At 51.3% G+C, this 22955-nt stretch overlaps 1 protein-coding gene across 6 annotated transcripts in view; it reads right to left on the bottom strand.

The window, feature by feature from the left end:
• The window catches only part of GATAD2A (GATA zinc finger domain containing 2A), a 103349-nt gene that overhangs the window by 2393 nt on the left and 78001 nt on the right, over positions 1-22955 (bottom strand). For 5 of the 6 annotated variants that reach the window (XM_081816206.1, XM_081816218.1, XM_081816212.1 and 2 more), the window contains 9 exons: positions 11113-11245; positions 10853-10984; positions 9510-9599; positions 8735-8866; positions 8091-8258; positions 6155-6434; positions 2350-2648; positions 1600-1674; positions 1107-1302 (listed from right to left, as the gene is read on the bottom strand). In XM_081816206.1, the coding sequence (XP_081672332.1) occupies positions 1107-1302; positions 1600-1674; positions 2350-2648; positions 6155-6434; positions 8091-8258; positions 8735-8866; positions 9510-9599; positions 10853-10984; positions 11113-11245 (1505 nt within the window). The remainder of the gene's footprint in view (positions 1-1106; positions 1303-1599; positions 1675-2349; positions 2649-6154; positions 6435-8090; positions 8259-8734; positions 8867-9509; positions 9600-10852; positions 10985-11112; positions 11246-22955) is intronic. The other variant, XM_081816228.1, reaches the window with a different exon arrangement.

The following is a 22955-nucleotide window of genomic DNA, read 5'->3' as shown; positions in this document are numbered from 1 at the left end:
CTCCTGAGCTTCACCCGGTGGAAGGCTCTGATTCTTGGCCACATTTCTAACTCTATGGTCAGCTGCACACACAGCTGACTCCCGTGTTTTGTTTGCAGAGCCAGTCTGGCTTTCCCAGTTCTCCCTAGGGAGAGGACTCTCATGATGTCACCTCCTTTTTTTCTACAGGGATACAGCAAACTTGGGTGGGGGGCAGGGAGGGGCACTGGCTCCCATAGTGAAAGTGCTCACCTGTCTCCTTCTCTCAGCCCTTTGTGCCTACCTTTCACTTTCCTGTTTTTGATAGAAACAAATATTTAAATATCACCTTAATGCTGGCACATAAATAATTAAAAACAGGGAAAGTGGTGTGGGCATCGACCCAGGGATGATGGGACTGTGACAGACTAGGGAATGCTCACCCGATGGTATCCCCCTCTGAGTTGTTCCTCAAATGTGGTTTTCTCAGAATCCTCTGCCACCCACCCTAGTTAAATCTTAGCCCCTGCCTCAGGGATCTTTCCCCTATCTACCTTCCCACCGTCTTGTTCCCTGGTTTACACTTTGCACCACCTGACCTAAGTCAGAGGGTGGGAAGTGTCCCACAGAGCAGGGAATGAACACTATCTGGCTGAACAAGAAATTAAGTTAGTGCACCAGAAAAAGGTACAACATAACAGCAAAACAGGTGTTCCCTATGGCAGGAAGGGGTGGGGGGACCAGAATTGGCAAGGTAAGTGTCTGTGCTGACAGATGTCCACTGGATGGTGTGTACGTGTGTGTGTGTGTGTGTGTGTGTGAGAGAGAGAGAGAGAGAAAAAGAGACAGAGACAGACAGACAGACAGACTACACCTAAACTGGGTTTGCCCAACATTTTGGGTCAAGAGCTAACAGTATAGGTATAGAGCGCACAAAGGATGGAAATGAGTATCTACCCAAGGCTACCACTTGTTCGGAGTATCCTATTTGGTGAACAGAGATCAAGCTGAAGAGTCAAGAGCAGCTGCTCTCAGGGAACAGGTCTGGGGTTTCAGGGCTCTATGCACCATTTCTGTTCACTTGTATGTGTGCAAGTCCTAGACAAAAGCAAGGAAGGGATGGACCTCACCGTGTGCGGGTGGCTCACCTGTACTCAGGGGTGCCTTCTTCCAGTTGGTGGAGGCGCTGCCCTTGCCGGCGCTCACAGCTCTCTCGGAATGTCTGCCGGTCCTGCTGACAAGGGCTGTGGCTGAGGCTGCATTCTGCAGTTTGGGTGACTGGCTGAACGTGTGCAGGACACCACGGGGCGTTGTGGCCGAGCCCCGGGACAGCTGGCTGGAGGCCTACAGTGGAGAGAGGGTGTGATGGCTCATGTGGGGAAGGGGGTGACAGAGGGCGAGACGCTCAGCGCAGCCTCTCCGTGCTCTGGCTGACCTCTTCCCACCCACACAGGGTCCCTAAAGTCCAAAATCAGGAGACCAGGTAAGTTACACCAAGGGGGGAGGGGAAGGAGGGAGGGAGAGAGAGAGAGACAGATAGACACAGGCAGCGTGACAGTCGGCGACTGACGTGGTCACGGTCTGGGGCGTGAGGGCTGGTTGGTGGCGCGGTGCAGGGACTCCCGGCACCGCAGTTCTGACCTGTAGCACAGCCCCGTTACTCCAGTCGCGGGCCTCTCCTGAGCGGAACGCCAACTTACGCCGGGGTTTTATGACCTATACAAACGGGGGGGAGGGGGGGGTTGAAATCGAGGTCAGCACCATCCACAGCCGGCCTAGGGTGACCTAGAGTGACCAAAGGGCAGCAGCTGTGGCCACACGAGGCCTAGTCCCCACGGGACGGGCCGTTTCCCGAGGGCAGTACAGCCCCCCACTATATAAGGATCTTGAGAAGATGTGTTTATTAGTGAATTACAAATGACTTCCGAGGACACAAAAAATTGCCAACGGGGTGCTTTGGGTCTACAGGGGGTGGGAAAGCAAAGCATTAAAAAAAGCAGCCAAAAAACTTGATTTCAAACTTGCTTCTCTCCTTAATTTAGCTAGAACATTTCTTCCAAATGCCCCTTTTGCATCTCAATGTGGCTTTCAGAAAAGTCCTTTTAGACAAGAAGTACTTGTCAGCCGGAACACTGCACGTGAAAGCTACAAAATCTAAAGAAACTGCAAATTAGTATTTTCACCACCAAAGGCCACCATTAAATGCAATTTAGACACACAGTTAATAACCAGGCAGAGGACTGCCCAGTGTGGGACAGAACGTCAGAACATCTTGCTTGCTAGCAACAACTCCCTGCCAAGGGAACAAGGCCCCTCTCCTAGAAGGTGAGGCCGCCCAGCCCACGTTCCCAGGCTGCAGGGCCGCAGCTTTGGCTCCCCAAGGACTCTCACCTGCTTTAGCGCGGGGTGTGGGGCGGCGGCAGGCTCAGCCTTGGCCTGTGCGGGGGCGGCACCCTGTTGCAGGAGGCGCTGCTCAATCTCCTGCTCTTGCTGCAGAGCCTTCACAAAAGCAGCCTTCAGCCGGCTCGTGTGCTCTACCTTGAGTGCCTTCTTCTGGTTGGATGCCATGCAGTTCTCGCACATGATGGCACCACCCTTTTCCTCCCGCCAACGGCACGTGAAGTCCGTCTTGCACTGCGCACACATGTAGGGCTCCCGGGACAGAACAGCAGCAGCCGACATCCTGCCCGCTGCAGGGAGAGGTAGGTGGGCTCACGTCACAGGAACAGGATACGAGTCAGAGCCCCTATCATCCCAGGACAGGATGAGGACATGTGACTGATCTGGAGCATTGCCCTGGACTATATGGCCCAGCTGGCATCAGGAAGCCAAATTCTAAGACATTGTTTGGCACACACATATTGGCGCCAACTGTGTGTGGACATTAGGCCAGCCTTGGGCTTTGGGGAAGGTTTGCTGATAGAAGATAAGTTAAGCAGCTCTGGAAAATGCCATGGATTAGGTGCACTGGGTACCAACTCTCAAGAACCTTAGTGCTCTCTAGTGAGCCTGGGCTTCTCAGTTGGCTAGGTGTGTGCCTTCAGCTCAGGTCATGATCCCAGAGTCCTAGGATCAAGCCCCAGGTCGGCCTCCCTGCTGAGCAGGGGAGTCTCCTTCTCCCTCTCCCTCTGCAGCCCCCTTTGTGCTCTTTCTCAGATAAATAAATAAAATCTTAAAAAGAACAAAAAGTCTCTCAGATTGTCTCCTCCTGACTCTCTTTCCTACCCTCCCACACCTCCTCACAGTGAAGAGGAGGTAACCCTCCAGGTCCCACCTCACTGTGACAGGCGTCCTTGCTAGTGGGCGAGTCAACTAAGGACTAAATTATCCAGTAAGTGCTCCTGCTGACAAGTGTCATACCCAGTGTCTTGTGCATACAAAGGTGTTCGATTCTCACAATAACCTCCTAACAGGGCACCCCACCCTGTTATCTTGAGGAGGAAACCAAGGCTGAGGAGATGAAGTGACTTGCAGAGTCACATGGCAGTCGTGGCAGGGCCAAGACTCACATGTGCTGCCCAGATGAGGGCACACAACTGCTCTGGGTCCTTGGCCCCCTTGTCTGAGAAATGGGAACACTACATCCCCTCAATTGGCCACAGGAAGGGTGACTGGGGAAGCCAAGTAAAGTACATGCTCAGGCATGGGATCAATATTCTTTTCGTCACTGAAAGTGAAGTAAGGAGGGGGAGCCTGGGCGGCTCGGTCAGTTAAGGGTCTGACTCTTGATTTCAGCTCAGGTCATGATCTCGGGGTTGTCAGATTGAGCCCTGCATTGGGCTCCACACTCAGGGCGGAGTCTGCTTGTCCCTCTCCCTCTACTCCTCCTCCCGCTCGCTCATTCTCACACCCTTTCTCTAAAATAAATAAATAAATAAAATCTTTAAAAAAAAAAAAAAAAAGAAAGTGAAGGAAGGGGCACTTTTTGCATTTTGTAACTATCTTTTTTGTGTCTAGAGTACTCAAGGGTTTAACTTCCTCTTAATATCAGAGACACTGCTGCCAAGAGACCCTTGGCCTCTCTCTCCAGCCCCGGGCCTGCCCAAGCTGCCCCTGAATGCTGAGAGGCTGGCTGTACAGGATCAGACTGGGGGAGCCCCTCACCCCAGGCCCCTAGCTCCGGGCCCTCACCTACAGCTATCATGCTCTGGTGAAAAGAGCACATCACCTTCCAAACGTCCAACCCTAGAAGACATAGTACCTCTTTCTAGGCAGCTGTAGTAGGCATGACCAACATCAGAGTGGAGACACTGGTACGAGGCTGGACTTAGTCACCCAGCCTGGGGCTCTAGGAGGTATCAAGGGACACCTCAAAAGGGGCTCAGAGCTTCCTCCCACAGTTAGATCCTGTTCTGGGCAATACGAGAGGGATACTGACTCCTGATAGAGACAGGCTGATTGGGAAGAGCAGATGCCCAGGGCACCCAGGTACAGATGGGTGGGCATTGTGTCCTGACTTGGGCCTCCCACCACCCACCCATCCTGCACTGGCCTCATAGCAGCTCTTCTGCCAATATCACGCCATCATAAAGATGACACCAAAAGGATCCAGACACATCCAAGCCATGTGAGAGCTCGCACCCTTCCCTCCTGGGCCTGGCCCCCTGACAAGTGGAAGCCACCATGGCCAATTTTACAGAGGCCAATGTTGGCCCTATGTGGTCTCCCACTCTCAACCTGACTCATGGTCAGTCCTTGATATGGCCCTGTGGTTGGGGAGTATTTTAAAAGCAATGGGGTTGGATGGGTGTGTGGGTGGGGTACAGTAAGGAAGCTATAAGTAAAGTTGAGGTGACCAGCTGGGCATCCTCTGCCCTGGGTCTGGCCCCCAACCAGGTATGGAGGGCTCTACCTCTAAGAGGCATTGGATACAACATCCAAGGATATGATATATACTCTGTGATATACTGACTAAAGAGGGGGAAGAGAGCATTCCCTCCAACACCCTGACACCAAGCAGGCAGAGGGTGCTTTTCCTCTGTACAGGCCCCATTGCTGTCACTCCCAAGTCTGTGCTGGTAAGAGCAGCCCTGGGAGGGGTTGGCATGTACCAAGGGACAATTCAAGGTATGTGGTCTGAAGCCTACCAGGCCCTCCCTTGCCCTGGACCAGTTACAGCTCCACCTCCTCCTCAGCTCTGAGCATCTGCTGAGATCATGCAGGGAGAGGATTCAGGCTGGCTGCCCAAATAGTATCACCACAAACTTAATCTCAGAGCAGAAACATCTTCAAATCGTCTGGTGGAGGCCCCTCAACCTGGCCTCCCACCTCCATTTCCAATGTTACTTTTGATCGCAACCCTATATATGCCCTTTTTATCCCTAAAACCTCCTAACATGCAAGTGGTGCTTTCCAAACTGTTTCCAAGGAGGATAAAGTGAGTCTGGCCCAGGCATGGGTGTCCCTTTCCTACCTTCAGGGCTCAGAGTACTCAAGGCTCTGGGAAGTTCTAGCTGGAGAGACCCATCTGGAAGCAAAGCCTGTCAGCCTCCTGCAAACGTTCCTTCTCATCCCTCTCTGCCTGCCCCAGTGTTATAGAACAGCACCCCCCTCAGATCATATGTGCAGGGCCTTGGGCTTCCCCAGGGCCCAGCTCTCAGAAGAGGCCCCAACAAGAGAAGAAAGGTGACTGTGATATGTTTAAGAAGTTATCTAAGGTGATAGATGGGGACCACATTTATTGTGGTGAACACTTAATAACCTATAAAATTGTTAAATAAATGTATAAATGATACTATATCATACACCTGAAACTAATGTAACAATATATGGCAACTATACTTCAATAATAAGTATTTTAAAAAACGTAAAAACTAATGGGGCACCTGGGTGGCTCAGTTGCTTAAGTGTTAAGTGTACAACTCTTGATTCTGGTTCAGATCATGATCTCAGGATCATGAGACTGAGCCCGGTGTTGGGCTATGCTCGGAGCATTAAGTCTGCTTAAGATCTGCCCCCTCCTGCCCATCCCCCCCCGCCCCTTCTCGCAAACGCTTGTGCTCTCAATGAATGAATGTAAAAACTAAAACAAATAAGCAAAAAGTTAAGCCTCACAGAAAGCAGGAGGACTAATAACAAAAGGTCATCCATAAGATGCTCCACCCCAGACAGCTCTCAGCATGCAGCAGGCATTGAAAATAACCTATGTAAGAGAAACTTCAGTGGCAAGAGATGAAAATGGCCCCAAGGCACTCACCTTGGGTCTCTAGCAGGTTCTGCACCACTTCCTCCAGGCCGACCAGGTAGATGAATTCGTTGTTGGCAGCGCTGGGTAGGAAGTTCATCTCCGGGGCAGGGGGCTTGGGAGGGGGGATTTCAAGCAGCGTCTTCTCCAGCTGTTTGCGCAGCGCAAGCTTGGCAGCTGCCTGACGGCTGGCTGGAGAATCAGCAGAAGTGACCACAGAGGCCACGCTGGTGGGGGTGGAGTTGGCCTGAGCAGAGGTGGCTGTCGTCCCTTTCAGCGACGCTGGGGAAGGCTTTTGGGAAATAACAACCTGGTTAGGGTGCTGGGGGTGCCTGATCCCACAGCCCAGGATGGCACTGTTGGCTGCACTAATGAGTCTTTAAGGTAGTAACTCCGAGATGCCGGACATCAGCAAGCCAACAGGCAAAGCAGCATTAAACTCATCACCGTATGAAATGACCAATCTTATAAAACATACTTGTTGAGGTTTAGCTGATATCCAACAAGTATACACATTTACAATCTGTATTCTGTGTTTTGCCACATAAGGACACCTACGAAGCCATAGCCATTACCACGACCAGGGCAATGGGCAACCCCGCTCAGGCAACCTGGCCACTGTCCCAACACTATGGCCTAGCAGCCTTCCTCCCAGCACAGGTCTAGACGGCTGCCTTCTTCACAGGGGTATGACAGCGGATCACTACAGCACTGGTGGCATTTCCTTCATGAGCACCTTTGTATGTGGTCGTCTGGAGACTCTAACGTTTAACTTACTTCATGTGTCCTCACTGGGGTTATAGGGAAGAAGAGCTTTTGGACCAACTCCTGTCCCGCCCCTTCCCCCCTCTTGATTTTTGGTGTTCCTATACTACTTTCTTGTCTTCATCTGGACCCCAGTGGCCAATGCTCCGTTGTCTCCTTGTTCTAGCTCACCCAGCCCCCAACCCTGTCAAGTGCTTTTCCCCAAACCCAGAGCTGATCACACCAGTGCCCTTTTGTGGGGTTGAGGACCCTTCTGAAAATCTAAGGAAAGCAGCATACGCCACCCCCGGGAAAACACACACACCTGACAACTTGCACACAACACATCATAGGACTCAGGGAGCCCAGAATGGTTTCCTAGGACCCCCATCCTCACAGAGGGTCTCCAGAGCGAACAGGCCTCCCAACATAGAGGACACCAGCCATCACAGTACCTCAGCCTGGCCTGACTTTAGAGAAGGCAGGGATGCTGCTCAGAACTCTGCTGGTCAGGCTCTTATCTGAGGGAGGCAGACAAAGATGCACCACGCCAGAGGAGGAAGAGAAGCTAATACACCCATCAGCAAAAGCCCCTGCAGACCCAATAATTTTATCTGTCAATAAAGCTCTTGCTTCTAGCCTGCCCACTCACCCTGGTCCCATCTTCCTGGCTTTGCTGGGTGGGAAGAGACCCACCCCATCTCAGAGGCTCTGTACAGAGGTGAAAGGACTCGTGGCTAAGAATAGATGTGCTGGTGCTGTGAGGACATTTGCAGACATGCTCCCCTCATGTGCTCATGCAGACAGGGAGGAGGGTGGGGAAAGCTCTGGTGCCCCTCCACCATCCCAGCCATCTCCAGGCCTCATCCATCCCCCAAAACATGCTGGGTCCCACACGCCACCTGAAGCCTCCCCCCAACCCTTCAGCTCAGGTCTGCACCTCTCCCCTTCTCAATACCTATCCACCTCTGCTAGACCATAGTTCTTAACATAGTGGACTCTAGCCCATGACTTTTATACCGCGACAGGCCCGGAGGAGCTCCAGTCCAAACCCCCATGCGGCATCTAAGGCCTTGCCTGGCTCTGAGGGAGCAGGCAGGTCACACCATACCACTCTGGAGACCTGACTATGCCGTAGGACTGGGCACCCTTGATGTGTGTGTGGGTAGGGGGTGGGGTTAGGTTAGGTCAGCACAGCCCTCACCTGTGGGATGTTGACAAGCAGACTGGTGTTGGGGACGTTGGCGACGCGGATGAGGCCCTGCTGGATGATCCTCTGTCCCTGAATTTGCACACTGGGCACAGATGCCCGGGGGGCCAAGAGGAGCGGCGGCGGCCCCGTGCTGGAATGTTGTCTGATGTTGTGGATTTGCTGTGGGGTGGGACAGAGGACAAGATGATGAGAGGGATGGGGCGCCTGGGTGGCTCAGTTGGTTAAGCATCCAACTCTTGATTTCGGCTCAGGTGCCCCCCACCACGTTGGGCTTTACACTGGGCATGGAGCTTTAGGATTCTCTCTCTCTCTCCATCTGTCCCCCCACTGCACTCTCTCTCAAAAACAAACAAAAAAACAAAACAAAACCCCAAAAAACGAACAGCTTTTTTAAGGCTGAATAACATTCCACTGTATGGATACCTCCCCACACACACACACTCTCTCTTCCCTTCTAAAAAAAATTATTAAAAAATGAAATAAAATAAATAAAAAGATGATGAGAGGAACAATGGAGGGAGGGAAGGGGTGGGCCCCATAATCTCCAACCTGATGACCAGGAAGGGTTCTTTGTGAGGTAGCTGGTTGGAGTAGTCTAGACACATTCTTACACCCCACAAGCATACCCTGCTCACCTGAGCCCCCCTGACAAGTGGGGGCATGACGACCTGTGAGCTCGCCTGTGGTCCCAGCTTCGAGGACACCTGCTGCCCGCCGCGGACCAGGGGTGGTGGGATGACACTGCCAGGCATTCTTGTTGAAGAGGTCTGTCAACAGCACCAAACCCCAGATTTTATATGGCTTTTTTTTTTTTTTTAAACAAACAGGTTTGCTGTTTTGTAAAGTACACACTTGTTGGCGGGGGGGAGGGCACTAAAATGTCTATTTACTCTAAGCACAAAAGAACAAAGAACATGGATAACAACCACAGCCGTGCAGAATGGACTCACTCAGGAGTGAACTGCACCAACAAGGCAGGACATTCTCACCCACACGACCCCCACCACAGCAGAAGTCCAGCTAACCCGGGCTGGGTGTCACTTTCTTGCTGGTCTGAGCTGAGGGCACAGGCCTGTTTGAGGGAAGGTGGGCCCCTGTTCAGACCTTAGTCTTGTGTCTGGGAGTGGGAGCTCTGCCCATCTCACCCTGTGGGTAGGAGGTCCTGCTGGGTCCCACAAACTTGGGAGTGTCGAAATGAAAGGAACCTGGCCTGCCTAAATCTTGGTCCTCTCTCCGATTTTGCTAGGAGCAGTCATAGGAGGAGACCTCTCAGCACTGGCATGATTTGTTCATGATGTCAACAGTGGCCTAAGTTTGGGCCTCACTCCAATCTAATCATATGGAATGGGCAGCCTTTCACAGGAACTGGATCAGGACTGCTCAGGAGCCTAACGCAGAGGGAACACTGACCTGAAGGGATGGCTTGCCAGAAGGAATGTTCTGGGTGCCCCGCACAAGCGGGGGAGGGGTGGTCACGGCACTCCCAGCAGAGCCTGTGGGCTGTAAGAGAGCAGGACATGTGAGAGACGAGGGAGTCGTCAGCCCCACTCCCCTCACACACAATCCAGACAGAGTAAGATTGGTTTTCTTCTTCTTCCAAAGGCATCAGGCTCTAAGGTTCTGCTTCCCGCCTGCTAAAGTCTGTAGCAGGAATTGACTCGCTTGAAATGGGCATAGGAGAGATTTTCCAGCACCCCTCACCCCTGGGGATGCTTGACATCACATTATGGTTCAAGAGCAGGTTTTGCCTTCCAGGGGATGTGAAGAGCCAGGGATGATGACTGAGGCAAAGGACCCCAGGCCTGAACAGATTAATCCCAACCTTGGTGACAAACACCAAGTCCAGGCACTTCTTAAAGTAATATATTCCACTAGGTAAGGGACAGGGGCAGACTTGGTTCACTCCACTGAGTCTTAAACAACTGGAAAGGAAACAAGTAATAGGCAGACTCTGTCCACTAGCAGATTAATAGATGCCAGGCCATGTCCACTTATTGACATATGTTCAAGTGAAAGCTCGAGCAAAGCCCTAAGTGAGACCAATGAGTATCCTCCTGTCCTGCTCCCTTAAGGGCACTTGTGTTCTATATACTCTGTCAGCTCATACTGTCCAAGACACATTTACTTCCTGGTTTACTGAAATAGTGGTTAAAGTAAAAGGAAGGGTAGCTTTAAAAAACCCAACAAAACAAACCAGACCTTGGCCTAACAGTAACCTGCATTTAGAAGCAGCAAAAGGAGCCTCAGACACCAGGGGAGATAGGGGGAGGAGCCCCAGGACAGAGACTCTGGGGCCTGGGCAGCACTGTGGCATGCCCCTGCAGCATTAGGGAATCTGTCCACAAACCATGGTAGCCCCTGATGGCCAGCATGGCCCACCCACAGAATAGGAGGCCTCTCTGTAAATGGGTTTGGGAAAGAGCTCTTAACCCAGAACTTCCAGCAGCTTCTAAGACATCTGTTCTCTGTTTTCTTGATGCTTCCAACCTACAAGGAGTTTTACATACTCAGATCGAGAATATTCTAAACCAAAACGCACTATAATATCCTTACTCTGACTTCCTTTTCGCAAAATCTGTAATTCAAATTTCCATTTCAGACCTTGACCCTTATGCCCCTGAGGAAACTTGTCTGCCTGTGACCAGCTGCTCCTGTTCCTGGCACTGAGGTGGGCCAAGGTACTGAGATTGGATTTCCGTCCCGTTTTAACTGGCTCCTGCTGACTCTTGAGGAGAGAGTGGACACACACACACCTTCTGGGCGGTAGTTTCCTTTTGTATTTGACTCTGCCGCAACTTTTTTAATAAAACGAGTTTTGCTTCTTCTAATCGTAACTCTTCTTTCAGTTGCTTAATCATCCTTTCTCGTTCCTCAGGACTGCTTTTCTGCAAGGGCAAGAGAAGAAGGGTTGAAGGGGAGAGCCACAGCCGGGGAGCACAGGCCCCACCAACACCAACGCCACTGGGGGATATTGTCGGGCAGGGTCATCCCCCAACATGGGGGCAAGGCTCACCATGAGGGCCTCGGTACTGGTCTCCTTCAAGGCCTCCTTCGTCAGCCCATTCACCCTTGGGCTTGCAGGCTGCTCATTGTCAGAGAGCACAATCACATCAGGAGAGGGGGCTCTCCTCTCAGACTTCATGTCACTGTGGAGCAGGGAAAGCAGGTTGTTACCAGAGTGCCTGGATGCTCTGCCAGACACTGTTCCCCAGGGCCTGGCACCCATACACCACAGATCCCAGATTTAGACACAGTCACAGCAAGGAGGTGGAGAGCATGGCTGCCCCACTCACTCTCCCCAGCCTCTCTCTTTGGGCGTTCTCCCTACCATACACCCAAACTGACTTCTCTCACTGTACTCACCAAGAGGCACCCAAACCCACAGCTAGGCCCCTAGCCAGGACTATTCTTGGTGCCCACCTCTGTGTACCCAGGGCTGAGGACACCTGTGTTCAAGTGTGATATGGCCATTTTGGAAAACACCGCAGCTCCCTTCTCTACCATGTGGCTCAGTGTCCAATAAAAATGCTCAGCTTGAGGGGCGCCTGGGTGGCCTAGATGGTTAAGTGCCGACTCTTGACCTCAGCTCAGGTCGTGATCTCGGGGTGATGAGATCGAGCCCTGTGTAGGGCTCCATGCTCAGTGCGGAGCCTGCTGGAGATCCTCTCCCTCTGCCCCCTCACCGATTGCACAGGCACACATGTGTGTGCGCATGCGCTCTCTCTCAAAATAAACAAAATCTCAAAACAACAACAACAACAACAACAACCAGGATCCTGGGGCTGAGGCAGGGTCTTTCTTGGCCCCTTGTCAGGGCTCCTGTGGTGTGACAGTGTGATGCTGAGCTACTATGTCGCTGACCCCACATACAAGGTCCCAGAGACAGTGCTTTGCCCCCAGCCAAGCAGCTGTTTGCTGAGGGCCCAATGTAAACTTTCCCTTAAGACCTGGCCTCCACTTGTGTTGAAGAATTAGTATCCTTTTCATCAGTAGGAAAACCAGCAGAGGACCAAACAAACCCACTAGGTGGCACTGTGACCCAGTGAACAAACTCAATAAAGTTAACTGGGAGAAACAGCTCTAGTTGTCCCACTCCTCCTACTAGACCCCAGCAAAGCAAGGACAGAGTTATGGATGGAGAACTAGTTTTAATAGCCCACTCAACTGCCTTTTCCATTCCTGGAATGAGCTCTGTCTTTAGGGAAGGATGGGCACAAAGGACCAAATGCTGAGGGTTCATGTGTGCCCCTGGAACTTTCCCCCCAACCAGGGCTCTTCCATCCCTCCTAAAGAGCCACATGGTGGCTACACCTCAATACTCCTAACCTTGATTTGATTTAACCACTGCAGCTGTTGGCCGAACTCTCACAAGAGATCAGGGGAGTGGACGAAAAGGTGCCATTTCAAGATATACAGTCTCCTCACTGGGGTGATTAATTTACACTCTCAAGTCCAGAAACTAGCTGGCTATTTATAAAGTAACCCAGAATGTCACATTCAGGCCTCACCAAACCAAAGACCAATGCAATTTGGGAACCACCACTCATTCTGTATGTCTCCCTGCTAACTGCCCACTCTGCCCAAGATCAACTTTCAAGGTGACCTCAGGGCTCCAACTATCCAGGTTCTCTGGATGCAGACACAGATATTGAGGGGTAGTGCAAGGCCCCAGCACACGAGCTGTAGCCACTGGTCCCAGCCCAGGTGAGCTCCCAGGTGGCTGCATGCAGACAGAGCAGCAGCCCAGGCAGAACCATGTCTAGAACTGCAGACTGCAGGCATATCCTGAGCAAGAGTGCGCGGAGACAATGGTGATCACTTTTTGTCATCTTACTGAGGGGCATGCACTTTTTCTGAAGGTCTGAGAGGTCTAACAAAACTCAAATCTGCCTGAGGGAAGAGGGCAAGCTGAGGGACCAGACCATCTGGAGGCTGAAGCTTCCTGAGATGGCTACTCTGACCACAGCACTCCCAGGTCTCATCTTGGCCTGAGAGTAATCAATAACTCATCCAAAAGATGACGTCACCCCCACCCCCATCAATGATCACTCAGCATCCCAGCAGCCAGCAGGGAGTGAACTTCCTGTATGCTAATCAGCCACCAAAAAGTCACGTGACAAAGGCATTTCCCTCCTTTGTCATGTGACCCTTTAACTGTGCCTTCCAACATGAAAACCATGGCAACAGCCAGTTCTAACCGGTTTGTGACACACAGCCTTCATTTTGAGAAGTGAGGTAGGGTTCAGGTGCTGTCAGAAAATGGAGGCACCCAGCTTACCCTGGGGCTGCCCAGCTGCAGGCACTTCCTATGTGGCGCCAGAGCCACAAGAACTGTTGGTGTATTACAGGGGCCAGGGCCACCTCTTCCAAAACACAGAGAAGCCACCAGCCCCTCTAGTTACCCACATGGAAAACTTTCCTAAGCTCAATTTTTAAAGTAAAGGTGCTTCAAAAGTCTTCTCAGTACTTTCATGGGGAGTTCTTTTAATTCAAGAGAAAGAACACCCCATGTGACACAGGCTAGAAATTACTATGGGCATTCTTTTAAAAAAAATTGTTCTAAATTATAAAACCATTTAGGCAGAAGGACAAAAGCAGAGGAAATCTAGCCCAACATGCCAGGGGGATGGCACTGTGGTCAGGTACACTGCTTTCCTACTTCAGTCCATGGTGGGCACGTGTGCACCAAGTTTATTTGGAAGCTACATGATTTCAAGGCAAATCCAATAAGCCCATCCTGCCCATCTTGGGAACTCTTGCGTAAAATATTATGATCAAAAGAGATTTTATGTGACCTATGAAAATTCCTGGAAACAGACCATGCTTTTATCAACAAAAACGGGTCTCATCACCTCCTCCCCTGTATGCCAGCCCTGGCTAAACACAAAAGTTCTGTCACTTGCCTGGAACTTTCATCAAGTTTCCTAGAGGGAAGGCAGAGATTATATAATCTTAACTCAATGACAGATCCCATGTTCACAGCACCAGGCTACCATCCCAACTGCTCACCAACCAGCAGTGTGTGCAAAGTTAAAATTTAGTGTCCTCCCAGCCCATTCCAGGGGAAACGGCCTCATCAAGAGAACAGAGAAACCGTCGTTCTTGGCAGCTGTAACCTTTGCTGTTCTCTGAAAGGGCTTGCCTGATGTATGGGAAAGGGACACTTCGTCCACACTTGTTCATTCACTCACTCACTTGTATTTGCTAAAAACCTACTAAGAAAGCAGGTGAAAAAAAAAAAAAAAGAAAGCAGGTGCTGTGCCAAACAGTAGGGATAAATCCCTGGATAAAAGGCAGTTCTGTTCTCAGGATCCATCAGGAGGGACAGACCCCCCGAACCAGAAGGGGAGGGGCAAGTAAGGGCATATCCACAGGTGGGAATGGACCACCACTTGCCTTGGCTCACTGAACAGCAGGGAAAGCTTTATTTTACTGGAGCTCGAAGAAATGCAGCATCTTGCTACCCCAAAGACCTGCTCCATCAAACACTGCATTTCACAAGATCCCCAAGATTCTTTTTTGTTTTTTTTTTTAAGATTTTATTTATTTATTTGAGAAAGAGCACAAGCAGTGGGGAAGGGCAGAGGGAGAAGCAGACTCTCCCCTGAACAGGGAGCCCAATGTGAGGCTTGACCCCAGGATCCCGAGAGATCACGACCCGAGCCGAAGGCAGATGTTCAACCGACCGAGCCACCCCAGCACCCAATCCCCAAGATTCTTGCACACGGTAGGGAAGCTAAAGAGGACTGTAGGCCCAATGAGGGCTCAGGACAACAAATTCCACCTCAGGGCCAGCCTGAGGAGACTGGTATGGCCAGCCACAACCATTCCCTGCCAGAACCCTCTCTCTTCCCCTTATCTGTTGGGCCTCGCTGGGTGGGGAAAGACAGGTAACTACTTACTAGCAGTGTTTAAGGGTGGGGTGGGGGACACTGCTAGACCAAGCACCAGCCTCACCCATTCCTGCAAACACTCACCTTGGCTCCACCAGACCCTCCCCCAGTGTGTTCCTCCACTGGAGCCCATTCACACCCCCCAGGCCAAGCCGATCAACTGGCTTTTCCAGCTCCCAGCCCCTGTACCCCAGGCTCCTACTCACAGATACATCCTGCCTGGGTTCCTCCTGCCTTCACTACGGGTCCCTCCATAGAATGTCCCTCCACCACACTCCCAAGGCCCCCATGTGAGCCCCAACTCACACTTCAAGACACAACTTTAAAACCATGTGCCCTCAGAAAGGTCCTTGGCTGGCCCAGTCCTGACACGCTGGCCCTGGGAGCATGATCAGCACTCCCCTAGTGCACTCATGGGGAACACCCCCCACAGCATGCATGCCTGAGGAAGGCTTCTTAGCTGTGCCCAGTACTGTCCATCATGGGGGTGGAAGTTCAGGGCAGAATTCTGGGGTTCCACTGAAGGGCAGCACAGGCATGAGCAGAGGCTTCCCTACCAGCAACCAGCTTATTCACCCTCACTCTAGCAAACTAGTCCGAGGAAAGTACCTTCACCTTTCTATTGGGTCAACCCACCACCCCACAGCCTCCCAGGGTGACACTGTCATTGCCTGTTTGTCAGGCAGGTTCCCCCACCCAAGCTGGGGCTGGACAAGAGGGGCCCAGCCCTGATGTGACACCACAGCCCCAGGAAAGGGGATGATGCCACCCACCTCCCCAGAGCCAGATGGGCAGGAATTTTCCCCTGGCGCCACACTGGCTGGGAAAGGGGGACAGGCCACAGGGCCCCCTCCAAAGCCTGTGGCTATGCTCATGAAAGCTCACATAAATAGGCACTATGAACCAAGACTGCACACTGGGAGCTTCCCCCACAAAGCCATCTGAAATTCACTTGGTTCTGTCTCTTGTAAGTGAAGAGCCCACGGCAAGACATTCCCCTCTTTGTGCCTCCTACACCAGGATAGGAATTCCTGCCCTGCTGCCACCTCAGGATTGCTGGTATGACCTCAGTGCTGAGGAGGCTTGGACAACCTAGGAGACCATCAGGGAGATTCAGGCCCCAATCTTTCCTAAAACAGTAAAGAGATGCTTGCCATGAATGCAAGCTTGGCACAGAGCAGAGAACTGGCCACTGTGGGTTAATATTTTAATATTCTCAAACCCAGGGAGGGCAGGAATGTATCTGTTTTATGAACTGCTCTGTCCCAGCAGCTGAAGCAGGACCTGGCACAGTGGGTGCTCAGGCAACATGGCTGGTGGACATACCCACCTCTTCCTTTTCCTAAGCACCTGGTTCCAGGATGGGGTCTGTGAGTTCATGAGGAATCCAGTGATGACTGTAGAGACTGACTGATCACCTTGCACATGTGGTCAGCTTTTTCCACGTGCACAGATGCCACATTGCTAAAGGATGTACAAATTCACTTAAAAGGATTTCTGAAGGGGCACCTGGGTGGCTCAGTCAGTTAAGCACCTGACTCTTGATTTCACCTCAGATCATGATTTCAGGATCATGAGACTGAGCCCTGCGTCGGGCTGTGCTGAGCATGGAGCCTGCTTAAAATTCTCTCTCTCCTTCTGCCCTTCTCTGACCCCCGCTTGCTCGGGCACTCTCTCTCTCTTAAAAAAAGGATTTCTAGGGGTCCTTGGGTGGCTTAGTCGTTAAGCGTCTGCCTTTGGCTCAGGTCATGATCCCGGGGTCCTGGGATCGAGGCTGCATTGGGGTCCCTGCTCCACGGGCAGCCTGCTTCTCCCTCTCCCACTCCCCCTGCTTGTGTTCCCTCTCTCACTGTGTCTGTCTCTGTCAAATAAATAAAATCTTTAAAAAAAAGGGGGGGGGATTTCTACATTCTGTGTCATTACGTCTGTCTTTTCAAGCAATAGGTCCTTGAAGTGCAACTCCTAACCTGTGAGTCAGGACTTTGGTGGATGTTAAGAAGGAGCCCTAATACAGTCGACAAAATCATGTACAGAAGACCACCACATTACACCCTGATGAGACCGCCATACCTCTCCATGTTCACACATCCATTCAGTCCTATCCTCAGAACCTGGGCTGGTTTTATGGCTCACTCTGTGAACTACAGGAATGCAGAGGAAGCAATGCTACAAGCTTTTGAGGCAAGGTCACAGAAGCCTTGCAGTTTCCGCTTGAGCCCTGAGAATGCATGCTCTGGTGGGGTCTCACACTGTGTTGAGGATGTCAAGTTAGCTGTATGGAAAAAAGGTAAAAGACACACAGAGATGGGCCTAGCCATCCTACATGAGTGACAAAGCCACTGGGAACATCCAGCCTGGCTGAAAAAGGACTGCAAGGATGAGAGTCTAAGAAGCAGCGCCAAGCTAGGATCATCCGACCAGCAGACAGGACAGACAATGCTACACCAATACATCATCACTTTAAACCACTAAGCTAGCAGGGCTGACAGCCCAGCTCTGCCCCCAGGGAACTATCCTACACCACTGTAACTCCGTATCTCTCAGGCTGTCCCCAGCAAGGAGACCCACTCTAGAAATTACCCTGGGACAAAGCAGAGAGAAAGAATGTGGGAAAGAAACAGTTTACCCAAGCAACCACCCCAGCTGAACCTCGTAGCTCCCCAAAAGGACCAGCAGTTCTCGGTGCATGAGGGATGGCCATGGCAAATGCAGACTTGAGAGGATACAGAAGCACAGTTCCAGAAAGGCCCAAGACCAGAGCTGCTCAAAAAAGAAAGGAAGTGAACAGAGGGTCCCACAGGAGAGGAGGGGGCCATCTGTGTGTCTGGGAGCCACCACAGCCTCAAGCATTACACTGAGTGGTGTGAATCAAAGCCGGAAAGCAATTCCGCATGCTTTTAATCTAATGAGCATCCCCATTCCAGAAACACTTCCAGAAAAGCCCTACAAGAGAGAAAGATGGTTACCACAACTTCCCAGGTTAGTTCTACCACCTGGGAACATCTCACTGGCCCCCGCACATACCTCTGGGATCTTTCATGGCCATCTGGACATGAGAGCTGCTCACTAGGACCCCTCACTACCACCCCCTCCTTTCCCAAGGGGAGCCATCACTAAGAGACACTTGGTGTGATTAGAAAGGGAGCTCTGCTGCACACAGACACAGGCTGTGCCCCAAAGCTGAAGACTTGCCTGCCCCAGGGGACGGGAGGCACGGACGGGTGCCTGGTCCCCTCCCCAAACCTCCAGGGCCCTGGAGCCCACCTGCTTCCTGCCTGCTTCAGCCCCTCTTCAACTCCCTGGACTCCCTTCTTGGCATCCATTACCACCTCTCCCAGCCCTGTAACTTGACACTCTGTTGGCTGGGATGTCAAGAGAAAAGCCCAGAGCCTGCTTTGTAGGGGCTGGGAAGTCAGAACACATTTTGCTTCTTGGCCACAGAGGCCATGGAGGTGAGCAGCTGGGGATGAGATTTTTGAAACCCAGCCATCATTCTTCATGGAGACTTCAGGTCCAACTATCACTCTGGGAATCCATTATGGCATACCCTGCCACAGCTACCACTGAACATCTCAGACGAGAAGGAGCTCCTGTGGCCAGACTCTGGCCCTGAGAGCCCATCCCCCCTCCAGGGCCCCCAGCACAGAAGAGGGCAGTCCCAAGGCACATGGCCAGAGCAGAAGAGCGCTGTGCTGTCAGCAAGGCCAGGAAACATTCAGCCTGTCCTGCTGGGGCTCCTTCTAGGAACACAGGAGCCCCCTCGAAGTCACAGCCTGTCCAGGGAGGCCCAGACGACTTCACTCCAACTTGAACAACAGGGGCCAGTTTCAGAAGCATGCAGAGTCACCAAAGGCTGTAGAGACAAGGTGAGGATGGGTGAAATAGAGCACTCCCTGGGCCAGAAAAATTAGCTGTGACCCCACATAAAGGCCCCAACACCAAATGGCAATGGGGCAGCCTTTAGGGCCAGTATCCACCCAAGGAGGTCACAGCAGCTTAACCCTGCCAGCAGCCAACATGTCCAGCTAGGATCCAATAACACCAGAAAGGCTAAATCCAATTCAGTATGCTCTGCTTAGAAATGTGGAAAGGGGCACTTGTTACAAATGACCACAATCATAGAACTGAAAGGCTGATGTACCTTGGGTTTGGAAAAAATCACCCAAGATAAATCACCAAAAAACCACCAAGATGCACACTTCTGTGTAATCCCCCCAATTGCCTGATCATCACTTCACTCTACAGGTGAGGAAACAAACTGAAAGGCATGACTTCTTGAGGTCACACACCTATGGCCTGCAGATAATCTGGGCTCACACTAGGCCCAGGCTTCTGTGGACCCTTGGCAATCCTGCCCAACTCTGGGACACCAAGGGCTGCCATGTGTACCCTGCACTGCACTGGGACCCAGGCCCCCAACATGGGTCAGATCAGCTGGGTGCCCGTGGCCTACAGAGGGCTCAATGGCACCCCAGAAAAAGCAGCAGTCAGAGAGGGTGGGAGAGAATGCGTTCCACATGACTGTCAACTCTGACACCTCTAACTCAGGTTATCAAATACCATTTTTGGACTAGATTAAAGAGGAAAATGTTTTTATTTATTCTTAGGATCCTGGACAGCCAGCAGCATCCACATGCCGAGTCCCTGAGGTGAGAAAGAGATGACAGTGTGAAAACATGGATGTGGTTCTTGGACTTGACTGGGAAACAACTACACATGGACTGCCGCCTGCCCAAGAAAGCTGGGTGGGGTTTCAGCACTCTGGAATCCAGACTCCGAAAGGGCCCGGGGCCTGGGAGAGTGTAAGAAAAAGGAGCATGGGACCCCAAATGCCATAGCACCAACGCTAGTGATCCCTCCTTCATCTGGTCACCATACCCACATGCCAGACCAACCTTCCTCCAGGGAGGAACACAAAGAGAACCCAGGAGCACTCTGAGGCATGAAGGGACTCCCTACATCACATGAACCCAAACACACTTCCTGGGATGCCAGCTCCCTCACCAACTCACAGCAAGAGAAAGTCACCTGTGTGCAGATGAAAACTACACACCAGAAACAAACATTACTTTCCAGCTTGCAACAACTACATACTTCTGTGATAAATGGAAAGTACTTGCTTTGCCTGAAAATTTACTGCCCCCTTCTAAAAATCTGTGTTTCAAACTGCTGGATCCTCCCCCACCTTCCCCTGACAAATCCCAACTTGCCCTCCCAGCACAGCACCAGTGTCCCCCACCCCCACCAGATTTGCTCCAGCTGCTCTGGGTACAGTAGGACCATGGGAGGCTAGTCGTACCTCTGCAGCTGTGAGGACTCCACCCAGTCACCAAACCTCAATGAACCTCAGTTCCTTCATCTGCAGAATGGGATTCTACTGACCTCCAGGGGATGTTGTAAAATGTAAAGGCATAAAACGTGCACCTAGTTCACAGACAACAGCCCCAGCTCTTTCCCCCATTCTCACGGAACATGATGCACAATCAGAACAGCCCCCATCACCTTTGCAGCTATAATTTAGCTCTGAATTGACTCATCTGGCCACACGCCCTGCAGTCAGAGGTCCCTGGGGACAAGGTCTCACACTGAAGGCTTCTCTTCCTTCTATTATCTGCCTCCAGCAGGCCATTAACCACTGCTGCCTGAGATGTGAGCACACAGCCCTGATGGACGTCCTTGTCTCTGCCCACTCTAGAAAGCCTATTCCCAGCCCACCTAAGCTCCTCTGCATTGCCCTGGCCTCTGCCAGGTCATTGTTGTAACACTGAGACAACTGTCTTTTACACCAAGTTAGGACAGTAGTGCCAAACTGCCAGTACGGGGTGACACCATGCTGTAGGCAAAGCCCTGGATAAAGTACAAGCTACTGACTTTATTAAACTTCAACCCTTGAGCACATGTCTTTTTAATATTCTGTGACAAGATAAAACACTTCTCCTGCGTACCAAAGCAGGACAGCCATCCAGAAGAAAAGCATGTGCGTGAGCATTCACAAGGCTTGAAGGAAGGACTGACAGACACACTGTGGTTATTCAGACTTTGGCAGACATTTTCCTCAAAATGGTTAAAGGAAAGCCTGTTTCTTAGGGAACAACTACCAGTATTTGTTGCCAATGATAAAGTCCAAGCTTCCAACAAACAAAATATAAAACTTTGGAAAATTTGTAGTTTGTAGCCATGAGCCCAAGAGGTCAGACATTAACTAATCTGATTTTGTCATATTGAATAATGCAATGTGTCAGTATTTCAAAGGTCTCTGTAACTCTGTAAACTACCATTTTCTTTTTTTTTATTTATTTGACAGAGAGAGACACAGCGAGAGAGGGAACACAAGCAGGGGGAGTGGGAGAGGGAGGAGCAGGCTCCCCGCTGAGCGGAGAGCCCGATGCGGGACTCGATCCCAGGACCCTGGGATCATGACCTGAGCCGAAGGCAGACGCTTAACGACTGAGCCACCCAGGCGCCCTGTAAACTACCATTTTCTAATGTTCAATGGCATTACAAACTCAAACATGAGTAAAAGATCATCCAGGGGGTGAAGACACAAATTACCCAGGCAGAAGAATCCCAAATAATTTGTGTAGCTGCTTTGCTCTTAAGGAGGGGGTGTGGGCTACATGTGGTGACTTCCTTCCAAGGAGTCCAGCATAGAAAGGGGTGAGAGACTAACTTTACAGTGGAGACATCTGACAGATGCTACCTCAACCAGGTGATTAAGGTCAACATCACAGTGAAAAGTAAACTGATGGCATGTGCTGTTGATATGGTGTGGTAAGAAGGGTACCTTACATCTGTGGTCCTCCTCAAACCCATTGCCCCAGGCCAACCATGAAAAAACTCCAGATAAATCACAACTAAGGGATTTCCCACAACACTCATGACCAGTTCTCAAAACTGTTGAGGTCACCAAAAACAAGAAAGTCCGAGAAACTCTCTCAGCCCAGAGGTGTCTAAGGAGATAGGATGACTAAACCCAGGACAGAATTAATATTTTCAAATTTCTTTTTTTTTTTTTTTTTAAGATTTTATTTATTTATTTGACAGAGAGAGAGATAGCGAGAGCAGGAACACAAGCAGGGGGAGTGGGAGAGGGAGAAGCAGGCTTCCTGCCGAGCAGGGAGCCCGATGTGGGACTCGATCCCAGGACCCTGGGATCATGACCTGAGCCGAAGGCAGACGCTTAACGACCGAGCCACCCAGGCGCCCTATTTTCAAATTTCTAACATAGCAAATAGACAACAGATATTTTTCACACGGCCAAGATGGAAAGGGGGTCACACCAATGTTTTCAGCGAAGGGTTTCCCATGGCAAGTGCTAGTCTGAGCAAAGGCTCCTGAATGGAGTCCTCCTGACACATCATGGCCCACATGGCTTTCTCTTGCTGCCAAAGTTGTGTTTTTAAAAGTGAGACATACTAAAAATTTCATAGGACTCACCCCACAGATACCCCATAATTTCCCTATAAGATCTATTCAATTATAAGCCGACAAAATTCGGTAACCCTGTTCTTGTGGCCGTAAAAGCAGCAACTGGACAGGCTCTGCAGTTACCCAATTCACAGAGAATATGGCACCACCCAGGGGAGCCTAGACACCCTGCATCTGCAGATGGGGAGGCCAACCATAGACTTCCCTTGGAAGTCAGCTGGGTGCCCCAGGTTCCCAATGCCAGGACACTATCCTGTCCATCTCACACCCCATTCCCCCCATACCTCCATTCTCCAGGCAAAGGCATCTCTCCCTCCTCCCAACATGTCCACCTCCACCCTACCGTTCAGGTGTCCCACAAGCTTCTGGGCTCCACCCAGGCCCAGAGCATTAACTCTCTCCTCTCCAGAGGGCGCCACATGGCCCGCCCTTCCCACCCGCTCCAGAAGGTGCTCTATGGCCCTGCTCTGACCACCACTGTGGGCCTTCTCAGACCCTCTCACCAAACCCAATGGCTCAGGGACCTAGAGCCCCT

This window comes from Leptonychotes weddellii, chromosome 1 (assembly GCF_054177405.1).
Source record: "Leptonychotes weddellii isolate Sample4059 chromosome 1, ASM5417740v2, whole genome shotgun sequence".
NCBI lineage: Eukaryota > Metazoa > Chordata > Mammalia > Carnivora > Phocidae > Leptonychotes > Leptonychotes weddellii.
This window is presented reverse-complemented; position numbering and strand designations above follow the sequence as displayed.